Genomic DNA, 15584 nt, shown 5'->3' on the forward strand with positions numbered 1-15584 from the left:
GATAGACCCCAGGGCTAACATCTTCCTGAGATTCATGTGCAATTATTTGTTTGTTGCATAACCAATAATAAAAGAGGACAATTATAAAAATATACTGTAATAAAAGTTATATGAATGTGGTCTCCCTCAAAATGTCTTACTGTACTGTGCAGAAAAAGTTTCCTGACCCCTAATTTAGCACAGCACTAGCGTGGTACCTCAATTTATCTTGCCAACCCAAAATTCCTGTAAATATCCTGAAATACTTAACATCTCCATATATCAACTAAATTCACATGTAAGTATATATAAGCACAATGTCTACTAGAAGCCACTGACAAAGAAAACAATGAACCAAAAGTTGAAGATTCTAAGTTTATGCCTGGATACCGCAATATCAACTCAGTAACTTGTGTGAAAAAATGGATAATTATTTTCACCTTAAACATCTAAAACTTGAGAGTTAACTAATTTCTTTCAATTTCTCCCTATTCTCTCTGTCAGGAACAGAGGAAGTGTGTGAATTATTTTATACCTAAGGCTGCTCCTGGATCCCTGAGAATAGTAACTACTACCTTAAAACTACAACACTTCTTTAAATTCTTAAAATATGATTCAATCGATGGCCCTGTCACTATCAAATAAACGAAGAAATATTCCTACCATTTAAAATTTCCAAGATTAAATTTTTCCTATTATCTTTGTTGTATAATCAATACTTGGCATACATGTATACACCGTATATGACATTTTTCAGGCCAGTGAGTAATTGCTCAGTAAATTATTATTCCAAAGCACTTGCTGACACCCTGAGATTTGAGAAAAAGGTAAAAACTTTCAAAAAAGAGTGTCAGACTAACTCCTATAAAATAGTTAGAAATAGAAAAAACATGCTACATAGTGTTTGCATTTATATTCTAAATTCCTTTAAAACTGTTGGTTTATCATAAAAATGTGGTATCTTAAAAAACATTGCTGATTTCTTAAACTAAGTCATTACCACATCTACTCTTATCATACGTAACAACATTAACAAAAAACAATTATTATACATCATTTAGTCAACTGCATAACTTAATTTTATTTCTAGGCAATTTAAGAAACTTACATTGTATGGGGCCAGGTGAGTACCTGAAATATTGGGGGAACAACTTTGTAAAGTATATCATAACAATAATGCTGTATACCTGAAACTATTAATACTGAATGTAAATTGTAACTGAAAAATAAAAAATAAAGAAACTCACACTGTCTTCCACATCTCCAGTCTTCCAGCCTTTTAACAGCATTTTAGACACAGGTATCTGTAGTTCATTTTCTAGAATCTGTTTAATCTCTCCTGTATAAATAAAAAGAGGCCAAATATTACTAACAAAGAACACAATCAACATTTGTTCATATCCAGGGCTAGCGTTCATATTAGACATATGGTGCAGAAGTCAATGACATTTGTCTGAGCGTGGATAACAAAAATTGCAATAATCCAAACTTTAAATCTTGATCAAACAACATGTTGCCCTTTGAAGAACTCAGGCTTCAATAATTAATTAGGTAATTAATTAATTACATAGCTTTTTTAAAAGAAATAGATATCAATAATTGGTGGGTTGAAGAGAAACAGACTATTTTAAACCAATCATCTGACAAAGCTATATGTGCTCAGAATATGGTAGGAGTAGCAACTAAAATATAAAACCTGAGTTATTATAGTACAGGAAAAGTAGATTTTGGAATGAAGATTTAGGTTGAAGTCTGATCTTTAAGAAACCTAAAAAACTGTCTGTTCTTAGTTTTTACATCTATAAAATGGGAAATAATTATGCCTATCTTCTCTATATCTAGGGTCCAAGGATGAAAGGAAGTATCAATAAAACTAGCTGAAAAAAATAAAGCCAATAATCTAGAATACAATGTAAATTGTTTTAAAGATAAAAGCAACAGAATTTCAGAAAATAAAAAAAATATGTTGGATCAAATAGAGGAGGCTCTGTGAGAGAGATGAGACTTAAACCCAGCTTGAAGGAAAACTAGGTTTAGACCAAGTTGGATTGTGAAGGAGAGCCAAATCAAAGGCAAGGATATTCTACTTTGTAAAGACAAAAAACTGAAAGGTGTAAAGGCAAAAATAAACATGCTGCTAATGAGAAACAGTGAGGAATCACAATTTTCCCAGTGCTCCACAAATTATTTCTCAGGAATCAAGTCTACTTATAAATCAACCAGCTAATTCCTATTACTAACGTTTATTAAACAAATCGTTGAATCAAAATGTACAAGTATTTCATACATCTGCTTTTATTAGTTTAGTGGTGGTCTATGATTTTAGATTAACATATAATTCAATTCAAATGATAATAAGTGGTTGAATACTAAAAAAACTGATTGTTATATATTAAAAGAGAAAAAATAATTCCATGCTGATAAGTAAAATTATAGAAGGGGGAAAAAGCTTATGTTACACAAGTTCTTTGGAAACACAGCTGCCTAAGTAAGCAACGCTACACTCAAACCATTAATGAATTTAGTGACGGTTTTGCACTTTCTTAAAGAAAATTCCTACTTTGGATAGTGATTAAACATCATAAAAATAATTATGGTTCAGTATCTCAGAAACATAATTTTTAATCAACTTTGGTGTTCAAAAATGTCACCACCTACAAAGGATTGTTCTGCTTATAAAATAGTAGAAAGGTTAAGCCATACTTTTTATAGCAAATACATATAAATATATTTCCTTTTTGCTTGTGGCAAAGGTTGCTGTTTCTAGAGCTGTACTTGTCGAGAAATGGGCTTATGCTCTTGCATGTCTTCCCAGTGCTTTTCTCTTAGACACCTATGTTCAACTGACACTCTGACACCGCCCACTTAAGACTCTTGGAGACACTCTTAGCACCCACAGCCTAAAAGAAGTTTCTTATAGGACAAAAACAAAAGATTTTAGGTTAAAGTTCCAGTTAATCTTTGCAGCAGGTTTTGGTAATACCAAAACCAGAATCATGACAGCAACCCGAATTCCTCATATTTAAAAATTATTCTCTATTGGTCTCAATTTCTTCTGTATAGTGGGGATACTATAGTACCAACAATTCATTGGGTTGCTGTATTAAATGACATAAGGAATGGAAATATTTTGTATTAGTATGTGTTCAATACTTACAAGGGACTCAAAAAATGTTGGTTATTTTGAGTTGTACTAATTAAGATAATACATATTGATTAAGGTAACAGCACCATACCTGGCCAGTACAGGTTCTTAATAGACAGTAGTAATTATTTCAAGGATATCCAAAATAATTTGGGCCAGTTAAGTGCTAGAATGCAGCAAGCTTCAGAGCCAGTATTTCTATTTGTGTCTGCCTGACTCCTAAGATCTTAACACAAGATGGCACACCCACTATGATAGCCCCATATGTTACTTGGTAAATTGTGAAGATATGCTGATGTCATCATGAACAGTCCACTGAATTTGCAAATTATTTATCTGGTATGGAATTAATATGCAAAATATATAAAGAACTCATACAACTCAATAGCAAAAACACCAAATAATCTATTTTAAAATGGACAAAGAACTGCATAGATATTTTCCTAAAGATATACAAATGGCTATCATCAATAAGACGGGGGCTAACAAATGCTGAGAAGCATGTGTAGTAAAGGGGTTTCTTTTGTGCACTGTTAATGGGATAAATTGATACAGCCACCATGGAAAACACTGGAGGTCTCTTAAAAAATTAAAAATAGAACTATTCTATGATCTAGCAATTCCACTTTTCGGAATATGTCTGAAGAAAACAAAAACACTAAGTCAAAGCACCCCCATGTTCATAGCAGCATTATCTACAATAGCCAGAATAACTTAAGTGTCTATCAATGGATGAATGAATAAGAAGCTGTGGGGTGTGTAAATATGTGTGTGTGCAGTATTTGTGTGTGTGTACATACACACACACAATGCAATATTAAGAACAGAATAAAATTTTGCCATTTGTAACAATATAAATGGACCTTGAGGGCATTAAGTTAAATGAAGGAAGTAAACAGAGAAAGACAAATACTGTTTATATCACTTATATATAGATAGAGTCTTTAAAAAAATTTATAGGAAAAGAGAGTAGATTCATGGTAACCAGAGCAGGGAGTGGGGGTAAAGAAATTGAATGAAGGTGGTCAAAAGGTACAAACTTCTAGTTGTAAGTACTGGGGCTGTAATGTATTACATGAAGACTATAGTTAACACTGCTATGTGGCATATTTAAAAGCTGTTAAGAGAGTAAACCCTAAGAGTTCTCATCACAGGGAATAAAAAATCTTTTTTTTTCTTTTTGTATCTCTATGTGATGTTAGATATTAACTAAATTGATTGTGGTAATTTCACACTATATTTAAGTCAAGAAAGAGAGGAAGAACGCTGACTGGTACGAGGCTCACTGGGAAGAAATGGAACCCGTGATCGAGGCTAAGAGGAAGGCCCTACTGGCTTACAAGGCCACGCCCACTCCCAGTACACTTCAAGCTCTACGGGCTGCCAGGAACAAAGTCCAGAAGACCGCCCGCCACTGTGCCAACACCTATTGGCTAAACCTGTGCAGAAGCATTCAGGAAGCTGCCGATATAGGCAACGCACGAGGAATGTATGAGGGTATCAAGAAGGCAACAGGCCCAATCCCCTCCAAGATCGCCCCCCTTAAGTCCAAGACAGGTGAGGTCATCACTGACCAGGAACAGCAAATGCGGCGGTGGACCGAGCACTACCTCGAGCTGTACGCAACGAAGAACACCGTAACAGACACTGCTCTTAAAGCCATCCCAGACCTACCAGTCATGGAGGAGCTAGACACCCCACCTACTGCGGCAGAGCTCGGCAAAGCCATCGACCGCCTTGCTTGCGGGAAAGCACCAGGAAGCGACGGAATCCCTCCAGAAATCCTAAAGAGCGGGAAACCAGTCCTGCTACAGCCGCTCCACCATCTACTCTGTCTCTGCTGGAAGGAGGGTTACATCCCCCAGGATATGAGAGACGCCAACATTATCACCATGTACAAGAACAAAGGAGACCGCAGCGACTGCAACAACTACCGGGGCATCTCTCTCCTCAGCGTCGTCGGCAAAGTATTCGCCCGGGTCGCTCTTGCCCGCCTGCAGACCCTTGCTTCCCGCGTCTACCCAGAGTCCCAGTGTGGCTTCAGAGCTGGCCGATCAACAGTGGACATGATCTTCTCCCTATGCCAGCTGCAGGAGAAGTGTCACGAGCAGCATAAACCACTCTACCTCGCCTTTATTGACCTCACGAAGGCGTTTGATCTGGTCAGTCGAAGCGGACTCTTCAGCTTGCTACGGAAGATTGGCTGTCCACCACATCTGCTTGCTGTGGTCATGTCCTTTCACGACAACATGCACAGCACGGTGTCCTACAACGGCGCAACCTCTGAGGCCTTCCCAGTCAGCAGCGGAGTAAAGCAGGGCTGCGTCCTCGCGCCTACGCTGTTCGGAATCTTCTTCTCCATGCTCCTCCAATACGCCTTTAAGGACTGCAGCGAGGGTGTCTTCATTCACACCAGATCCGATGGCAAGCTCTACAACCTGGCCCGTCTACGAGCCAAGACCAAAGTCAAAGAGGTGCTCATCCGTGAGATGCTCTTCGCCGACGACGCAGCTTTGACATCACACTCCGAAGAGGGACTCCAGCAGCTAGTCACTTGCCTTTCCCACACATGCAAGGAGTTCGGACTAGCCATCAGCCTGACGAAGACGAATGTTATGGCTCAAGGCACGGGGACTCCCCCATGCATCACCATCGACGGATACACCCTGGAGGTTGTCAACGACTTCACTTACCTCGGGTCCACCATCTCGAGCTCTCTGTCAGTCGACTTGGAGGTCAACCGGAGAATCGCCAGGGCAGCCACAGTTATGGCCAGACTGAACCGGCGAGCGTGGAACAATTCCAGCCTCACTGAGAAAACCAGACTGAGCATCTACCAAGCCTGCGTACTCAGCACTCTCCTCTATGGCAGCGAGACGTGGACCACCTACGCAAGGCACGAAAGGAAACTCAACAGCTTCCACATGAGGTGCCTGCGACGCGTCCTGCATGTCGCCTGGCAGGATAAGGTCCCCAACACCGAGGTGCTGAAGCGAGCCAATATGAGCAGTTTGCATGCAGTTCTTAGCGAGAGACGCCTCAGGTGGCTCGGCCATGTCAAAAGAATGGATGCAGGCCGTATCCCCAAAGACCTCCTCTACGGCGAGCTAGCAGAAGGCAAGAGGATGACAGGGCGCCCAAAACTGCGGTTCAAAGACATCTGCAAAAAGGACATGACACAATGCTCCATCAATCTCAACACATGGGAAGTTCAAGCAGACGACCGCCTAGCCTGGAGGCTCGCGGTCAGGCAAGGTACGTCACGCGCGGAGGCTGCGCGCAACGAGGAGGCGGTCCAGAAAAGATCGAGGCGGAAGCAGCGTCAGCAGCAGCAACAACAGCCATCTGCCTTCACCTGTACCAAGTGCGGCAGGGATTGTCACTCCCGAATCGGACTGCACAGCCATTCTCGGCGGTGCAGATAGACTCTCAGGAAGCTACGCCATCGTCTCTCGAGACGGACGGCTGCCGACGATTTAAGTCAAGTCATTATGTTTTACACCTTAAACTTCTAAAGGACTACATAACAATATCTTGATAAAACTGGGGAAAAACATTTTTTTTAAAATAACAGTACATTGAATTTAATAGCATACTTTTTAAAAAACTTCAATGAATATGATTTACATATAATAAATTCGCTTATGAGTTTTGACATATACACCATTGTAACCACCACCACAATCAAAATTAATAACAACATTTCCTATATCACAAAAGTTTGCTCATACACTTTTGAAACAAAACCCTAATCCTACCCTAACTTCTGATTTTCCTTCTCACTCTTAAAGTTTTGGCTGTTCTATTTCTGGATTCTTTTGCTCTGCATGTTTTTAAGATTCCTCCATGTCATTCTGTATACCAATAAAGTTCCTTGTCATTGCTTAGTAGTACTCAATTATATAGTGCAGTAAGCAGCTTCTGAAATGGCTTCCATGCTCCCTGCCTCATGGTATTCATGCCCTTTGTAATCCCCTCCCCCTTGAGCCTGGGCTGTACTGAGGTAATTCTAACAAAGAGAATACAATAATGGTGATGGGATGTCACTTCTGAGGATACAAAACACTGACTTCCATCTTGCTAGACTGTGATTGCCATCTTATTATAACATACCCTCTATTGCCCTCTTACATGCTCATTCCGATGATGCCAGCTGCCTTGTAGGGAGCTGCTCCATGGAGAGGCAAGCAGAACAAGGAACTAAGGGTAGCCTCCATGAGTGAGTGAATAAATCAGGCTCCCAGTTAAACAGCCCACATGGGAATGGATCCTAGGCAACCACATCAGCAATCCCCAAAGCAGATCCTTCTTTATTTGAGCCTTGAGATGATTTTGAGTGCAGCCCATCAGAGATCAGCTAAGCCATGTCTAGATTCCTTACCTACATAAACTGTGGATAACAAATATTGTTCTCTTAAACCACTAAATTTTAAGTAATTTGTTACATAACAAAAAAATAACTAATACATATGTATATAGCACAATTTATCAATTTCACCAGTTGATGAACAACTAGATTGTTACAGTGTTTTCCTAAAGAAATAAAGCTATGAAATTCACTGCATAAAACTTTTTGTAAATATTGCAATATATGTGATTTCTGTTGAGTAAATACCTAAGAATGGAATTGCTAGATTGTAAATGTATGATAATTTTATAGAAAACTGCCAAACTTTTTTCCAAAGTGATGGTACTATGTTGCAGTCCACCCAAGTTTCAGTTGTTCCATATCACTACCAGGAATTAGAATTTTCTGTCCTTTAATTTTAGCCATTCCAGTGGGTATGAAGTGGTCTCTCAATGTGTTTTCGATTTTTATTCCCTGATGATTAATAACTAATGACACTGAGCATATTTTCATGCACTTATTGGCTATCTGCATATGTTTTTATAAAGTGTTGAATAGACATGTTATGCATGAGCCTGGCATTGCTCTTGATCTTAGGAGGGAAGTATTTTTAGTCTTTAATTATAAAGTATCATATTAGTTGTATGTCCTTCAGCGGTAGGTTTTGTCAGGCTGACAAAGTTTCTTTCTATTCTTATTTTGCTGAAAGTTTAATTTTTTTTAAAAATGATACAGTGTTAAATACTGCCAAATGCTTTTTCCTCCACCTACTGAAATGATCAGAAAAAATTTTCATTTATTGTGTTAATATGAATTACAATAATGAATTATAAGCTGTTAAACAAGTCTTGCATTCTTAGATAAAGCCCATTTGACCATGAGGTTACAATACACATATGTATTTTACTACATTTTACTAAATTCAGTTTGCAAATACTTTGAAAAAAATTTCTGCCTCTATGGTTGTAAGAAATATTAGTCTTGTACTTTTCTTTACCTGTTAATGTCTTTGTCTGGTTTTGGTATTACGAGTAATACTGGTTTCATAAAATGAAATAGGAAATATTTCATTTTTCTCTATTTGTTAATTATTGCTAAAAATCTCTTGCTTAAATATTATATAGACTTTACCTGTGAAGTCATCTGGGCTTGGGTTTTCTTATGGGAAGGCTTTGACTGTCAATTCAATTTACATATTAGATGTAGAGCTATTCAGATTTTATTGTTTCTTCTGTCTCCTGTGATATCTTGTAACTTTAAGATAATTTTCCCAGCTTCCAAAGTTTCATGTAACTTTTAAATTTACTGGCATAAATTTCATCCTAATGGTTCCTTACAATCTATTTAATGTCTGTAGGTATCATTCATTTTCAACATGAATAACTGTTTTCGCTTTTTTGTTCTTATTCACAGTAGCAAGAGAATTATCAATTTCAATAATATTTCTAAAAAGAGCATTAGATTTTGTTCATTTTCTCTACTATTTATCCATTTTCTTTGTATATTTTTTTCTTCTGTATTTTGAGTTTGATTTTTTAAAATTTAACAACAGCTTTATTAAGTATGATTAACATAAAATAAACTGCACATATTTAAAATCTACAATTTGACAAGTTTTGACAAAATAATCAAACAGTGAAACCACCATAATAATCAAGATTATGAATTTACCCATCACCACCTCCCCCAAATTTTCTTATGCCCCTTGGTGATTCTTCCATATTACCCCCACCTTATTCCTAGGGAAGTGCTGATTTGATTTCTGTGACTATGTATTACTTTAAATTATCTAGAATTTTACATATATGGAATTGTAGAACGTATTTTTAAAATCTGGATTCTTCCCACATTGTTGCATGTAACAATAGTCTTTTTTTTTTTTTTTTTTGTATTGCTGAGTAGTATTCTATCGTATGATTATACAACAGTTTGTTTATCCATCCACTGATTTATGAACATTTGGGTTTTCTACACTTTGAGGATATCACAAGTAAGTTCGTATGAACAATAATGTACAGGTCTTTGATAAATATATGCTTTCATTTACCTTGGGTAAATACCTAGGAAAGAAATGGCCAAGAATGTATTTCTAACTGTGTAGTAAAGTGCCAAACTCTTCTGAAGTGGTGTCTATTGTGATGTGTTCAAGTTCAGTAATCTTTTTTTCTCCAATGTCTAATCTTCTGTTAATCATATCTGGTATACTCATCTTAGACATCAGTGTTCTTCATCTTTAGACATTTGACTTGATGTAATTTTACATTTTAATGACTTATGATTTTAATTCTTTCCTCTATCTTTTAGAGCAAAGTAAAACAGTTACAACAATTGTTTTAATGTCCTTCTAGGCTGATTCAAGGTCTGTCAGTTCTGAATTGTTTTTGATTAATTGATTCCGCACCTTATTATGGGCCAGGTTTTTCAGCATCTTTGTGTGCCTGGTAATTTATATGATGCCAGACATTGTGAATTTTACCTTGATGGATGCTGAATATTTTTTATTCCTATATTCTTGAGCTTTGTCCTGGGATGCAGTTATGTTACTTAGAAACAGTTCAATGCTTTCATGACTTGTTTCTAGATGTTAGTTGATACCATCTGAACACTATTTAATTCCTCCCCTTTTTTCAACCATTCCCCCTCAACGCCCTACCCATCTGGCAACCATCAAAATATTCTCTGTATCTATGAGTTTGTTTTGTTTGTTCATTTACTTTGTTTTTTAAGTGAAATAACATGGCATTTGCCTTTCTCTGTCTTTCCCATTTCACTTAGCATAATACCCTCTAGGTTCAAGCTTCATTCTTTTTTATGGCTGAGTAATACTCCATTGTATATATGTATCACCTCTTCTTTATCCATTTGTCCATCAATAAACACTTAAGTTGTTTCCATATCCACTGAAGCACTGTAAACAATACTTCAATGAACATAGAGATGTATATGCCCTTTCAATTAGTGTTTTGAGTTTCTTTGGATAAATACCCAGAAATGCAATTGCTGGGTCTTTGTCTCTTATTATATATCTTTTGTTTTGGTCTATTTTGGACTTCCAGTCAAGATGGAGGCATAGGTAGACATGCTTTGGCTCCTCGTGCAACCATAGAGCTGAAAACTAATAACATCCAGAACTGTCAGAAAATAGAGTTGTATGGGAGTCCAACAACCAAACATTTAGAGAAGACACATTCTTCCAGACAAACAGGAGGGGCAGAGTAGCACAGACAGGTGGAGTAGCAGAGATGGGCAGAGAGGTGGCATGGTGTGAAAAGGCAGCGTCAGAAAGGACAGGAGGAATACATTAGGAGTCAGTGACCCAGCCCCAGGCCAGACCACACAGCCAAGGATTCCAGCACTGGGAATATAAACCCTCATTACCTCTAGCTGTAAAAACCAGTGGAGGTTGGCATGGCAGAAGAAACTGCTGGATTTTCGCCACCTAAAGGGCCAGCACGGTCTTAGAACATACACAAACCCACCCACTCTGGGATTCACCACTGGGACAGCAGCCCAAAAGGCACCAGTGACACAGGAGAAGGGGATGAAGTGACAGGGAACGGAGCAAGTGCTGGGCAAACCACTAGAAGACAGGCGGCAACACTGTCTCCTCTCCAAGCACTCGCCACACAACATAAAGCAGTGAAGCGGGTTGCCCAGCCCTGGCAATTACCTATGGCTCCGCCCCACACAATTTACAGGTGCCTCTTCTACATAGGCCATGCTACTAAGACAGGTAGTAAGCAGCTCTGCCTAATACACAGAAACAAACACAGGGAGGCTGCCAAATTGAGGAGACAGAGAAATATGGCCCAAATCAAAGAACAGAACAAAACCCCAGAAAAATAATCAAGCAAAAAGGAGATAACCAACCTATCTGATACAGAATTCAAAACACTGGGGATAAGGATGCTCAAAGAACTCCTTGAGTACAGCAAAAGAATAAAGGCAGAAATAAAGGGTACAGTAAGTAAAATAAAGAATAATCTGCAGGAAACCAACAGAGAAAGGAAGGAAGCTGGAATTCAAACCAACAATTTGGAACATAAAAAAGAGATAAGCACTAAAACAGAACAAAAAGAAGAAACAATTTTTTAAAAAGGGGGGGGATAGGCTTAGGAACCTCTGGGGCAATGTTAAACGTACCAACATCCGAATGATATTCCACACTAACTTCTTTTTTAAAAATTAAGAATGTATTTCATATTAATGCCATCTATTACCATTATTTTAATTTTTAAGATGTCAACACAAGGTGGCACCAAAATGTTAAAACTCTCCCCAAAAGAAAATGAAACAGCCTATCTCAGTAGACACAATAAGGAAATCAAACCTGCCACCTACAAGAAACAGTGTACAAAAATGTCATGTGGATTTTTAGCAAGCACAATTCTCAAAAACAAAGTTCCTCTATAAAGACCTCTATGAAGAGTAATTTAGCAGAATATACCTAAACCTTTAAAAATGTGCATGTTCTCTCTCACAGGCCTGCACCTCTACAAATAAGTATTAAGAAAAATAATCATTGAGGTTCAACAAAATTCACTGCAATATAATATAGTAAAAAATCAGGAATAGAGGGGAACTCAAAATAACCCAATGACCCAATAAATCATGGCACAGGCTTTAAAAAATGAGTACTTGAAGAGTATTTTAAAATACATAACATGATCATGATTTAATACTGCAAGTGAAAAAAGCATCATATATAACCTATCTCCATTTTGATACATATTGAGATTTGTTCAATAGACATAGAATGAACCAGGAAATAAATGCAGCAAAAAGTTAACTGTAACTTAAGGTACAATTTCTAGCAATTACTGCTTTTTCACACTTTTGTCCATTTCATAAATTTTCTACAATTAACATTATAGGAGGAATGTGGTTAGAAATAAAGTATTTAAAAACAAAGGGAGGCAATTTCTATCCTAGGACTCAAGAAAGAAAGTATAAACAAAGCAACTAATATCTACTGAAATGCTTTCTTCTAATGCCTGATTTTAACCATGTATATCGAGTAGCAATGGGGAACTCGCTACAGATTTTAAGCAATAAAATCTAGCAGAACTGAATGGGGAACAGAAAAATGTAACCTAGTATCAGGCGGTATTGAAATAGCAAGACAAAAAATAGCGAAGGGAAGTATAAACTGCTTGTGCTGAAAATGGAAAAGGTGACACACAAGACGGTAATCTGTGAAAAAGACTCTTCAGCAATGTGTTTCAAGATCTAGTCCTTCAATCAATTTTATCGGAATCACCTGTGCTATTTTTAAAAATGCAGATATGTGGGCTCTACCTCATTACAGAATTAAAACCTAAACCTATGGAATTCAGCCCAGAACTTACACATCAGTAGCCCCACTTTCATTCTTAAGTGATTTTTTATGTACACAAAATTAGAAACACTCCTATGAACTTTAATAACTGGTAGAACCTGAGGATGAGGGGGTTGGGAGATGAGAAGAAACATCTTAGTTCTCAAGCATGTTTGTACCAGCTCCATATTGCTGTGGACTGTCCATGATCCATGGCTATGCCACAGAACTGGGGCTTCATGCAAGTTTAAGTTAACAATTACTTCTGCCTAAAGGTGGCCTTCAGTCATACTACCAACTACTTAATCTGCCCTTTTAGATTTCTTTTATTGATCTCTGGAGCTCCTTACAGTAAGAGTTCAATAAAAGATTTTGACACCAAGCCTATCCTTAAGAGACTAGCATAGCACCTGGCACACAGTGAAATTAGAACAGGATGCTTATAAAGGAAGGAAAGTAGTAGGGCTAGAAAAGTAGAGTAAGACCAGATAGTAAAGGGGGTATGGGGAGTATCTGTGTGCATGTGCACACTAAGCTAATGCACTTGAACTTACCCTAAAAGGGTGCAGCTTATGAGATGAGATCTGACATATGTATATTACTGTGAAATCACCACCACAATCAAGGTAAAGAACATTTCCATCACCACCAAATGTTCCCTTGTATTCCCTTTTGTGGTCAATGCCCATCCCTACCCCCAACTCCTGGCAACCACTGATATGATTTCTTTCACTAGTTTTGCCTTTCCCGAAAGTTATATAAATGGAATAATACTGATTTCTTTTTGTGTCTGGCTCCTTTCACTAGGCATACTATGCTGTTACCTGTATTGGTAGTTTGTTCCCTTCTACTGCTAAGTATTGTTGGCTGGTTTGGCTCAGTGGATTGAGCGTCAGCCTGCGAGCTAAGTGTCGCTGGTTCGATCTTCCAGTCAGGGCACATCAGAGAAGGAAAACTCTGACTCCAAAAAACCTCCGCTGCCTTGCGGCATACCTCTTCAGGGGAAAGGCTAAGGGAGTAAACCCCGACAGAAAATCCGGAGCCGGAGTCCCTAAGGCGGTTTGACGTTGTAGTCAACACCGGCAACTCCTGCGGCGCACCTGAAGCCAAGCTGTATTGACTCCGTCTTTCCCTTGGACCCTTCAGCTGCGAAGAGAGGGGGGGTCTGCTGCATGGGCAACAGCAGACCCTCCATATCACCCTGCCCAGGCTCTGTAGCTTCAGCTTCACTGGAGAGGACACTCCAGCGTCATCGCAAGATGTCGATTCAACACGGGAGGAGACAGATACCGTGTCACTCCCGAGTCGGACTGCACAGCCATTCTCGGCGGTGCAGATAGACTCTTAAGAAGCTACACCATCGTCTCTCGAGACGGACGGCTGCCGACAACGACTGCTAAGTATTATTCCATTACATGGTTATACCACAAGTTGTTTATCCATTCATTAGGTGATAAGACAATGGAGCTCTTTCTAGTTTGGGGGATAGTATAAATAAAGCTTCTGAATATTCATGTACAAGTCTTTGTGGGGATATATTTTTATTTCTCTTGAGTAACTACCTAACAATAGAATTGCTGGGTCTTTGGGCAAATACATGTTTTAATTTATAAGATCCTACCAAACTGTCTTCAAAGTGTATCATTTTGTATTCCTATAAATATATGAAAACATGAATTCCATGAAAGTTCCAGTTGCTCTGCAGCCTTATAAGCCCTCAGTTGTTTTTTAATTTTAACCATTCTAATAGATGTGTAGTTATATCTCATTATAATTTCAGTTTGACTTCCCTGGTTAACTAATGGTGCTGAACATCTTTTCACATGACTATTTCCTACCTATGTTTTCTTTGATGTAGTGTCTGTTAGAATCTTTGCCTGTTTTTTTACTGAGTTGTTTGTCTTCTGAAGATTAAATTTCAGGATTTCTTTAGACATCCTGAATACAAGTCCTTTTATAAAAAAGCTATTTTTTAAAGATTGCATTTATTCTTAGAGAGAGGAGAAGGGAGGGAGAAAGAAAGGGAGAGAAACATTGATCAGCTGCCTCTCACAACACGCCCCAACAGGGGACCTGGCCCACAATCCAGGCATGTGCCCTAACCAATAATCAAACTGGTGACCTTTGGCTTAGCGAGATGATGCCCAACCAACTGAGCCACTATTATCAGGGCCTGAATACAAGTCCTTTATAAAGTGAGTGTTTTGGAAAAATTTTCTCCGAGTCTTCAGCTTATCTTTTCATTTCCTTAGGAATATCTTTCAGAGAGCAATATATAACTTTAATGAAGTTCAATATTTCAATTTTTCTTTTGATTTTGCTTTTTGGTGTCCTATCTAGGGAAAGAAAGAAAATAAATAAATAAATAAATGAATGAATGAATAAATAAATAAATAAAACTTTGCCTAACCCAAACTCACAAGATTTTGTTAAATATTTTACAATTTTAGCTCTTACATGTAGGTGTGTAAATTATTTGGGGTAAATTTTTGTATACAGTATAAGGGTTAAGGTTCTTCTTCTTCAAGGTTAATATTTGTGTGTGGCATTTGGATATCTAATTGTGCAGGCTCCATTTGTTAAAAAGAGTATGCCTTTCAAAACTGATTAACCAGGTATAGTAAGTCTATTTCTAGACTCTATTCTGTTCCAGTGACCTATTTGTCTACCTCTTTTGCCAATACATTATCATGATTATTGTCTTAAAAATTAGCCTTAAAATTAGGTGATACAGTCATCCAAGTTTGTTCTAAGAATTGTTCTGAATATTCTACATCACTTGCATTTTAATATAA

General features: G+C 37.9%; 1 protein-coding gene across 1 annotated transcript in view; it reads right to left on the reverse strand.

The window, feature by feature from the left end:
- Positions 1 to 15584, reverse strand: part of FAF1 (Fas associated factor 1) — a 396465-nt gene that overhangs the window by 266228 nt on the left and 114653 nt on the right. The window contains exon 5 of the mRNA XM_090269431.1: positions 1227 to 1318. Within this exon, the coding sequence (XP_090125557.1) occupies positions 1227 to 1318 (92 nt within the window). The remainder of the gene's footprint in view (positions 1 to 1226; positions 1319 to 15584) is intronic.

Source organism: Furipterus horrens, unplaced genomic scaffold (assembly GCF_987537825.1).
Source record: "Furipterus horrens unplaced genomic scaffold, mFurHor1.1.pri manual_scaffold_3, whole genome shotgun sequence".
NCBI lineage: Eukaryota > Metazoa > Chordata > Mammalia > Chiroptera > Furipteridae > Furipterus > Furipterus horrens.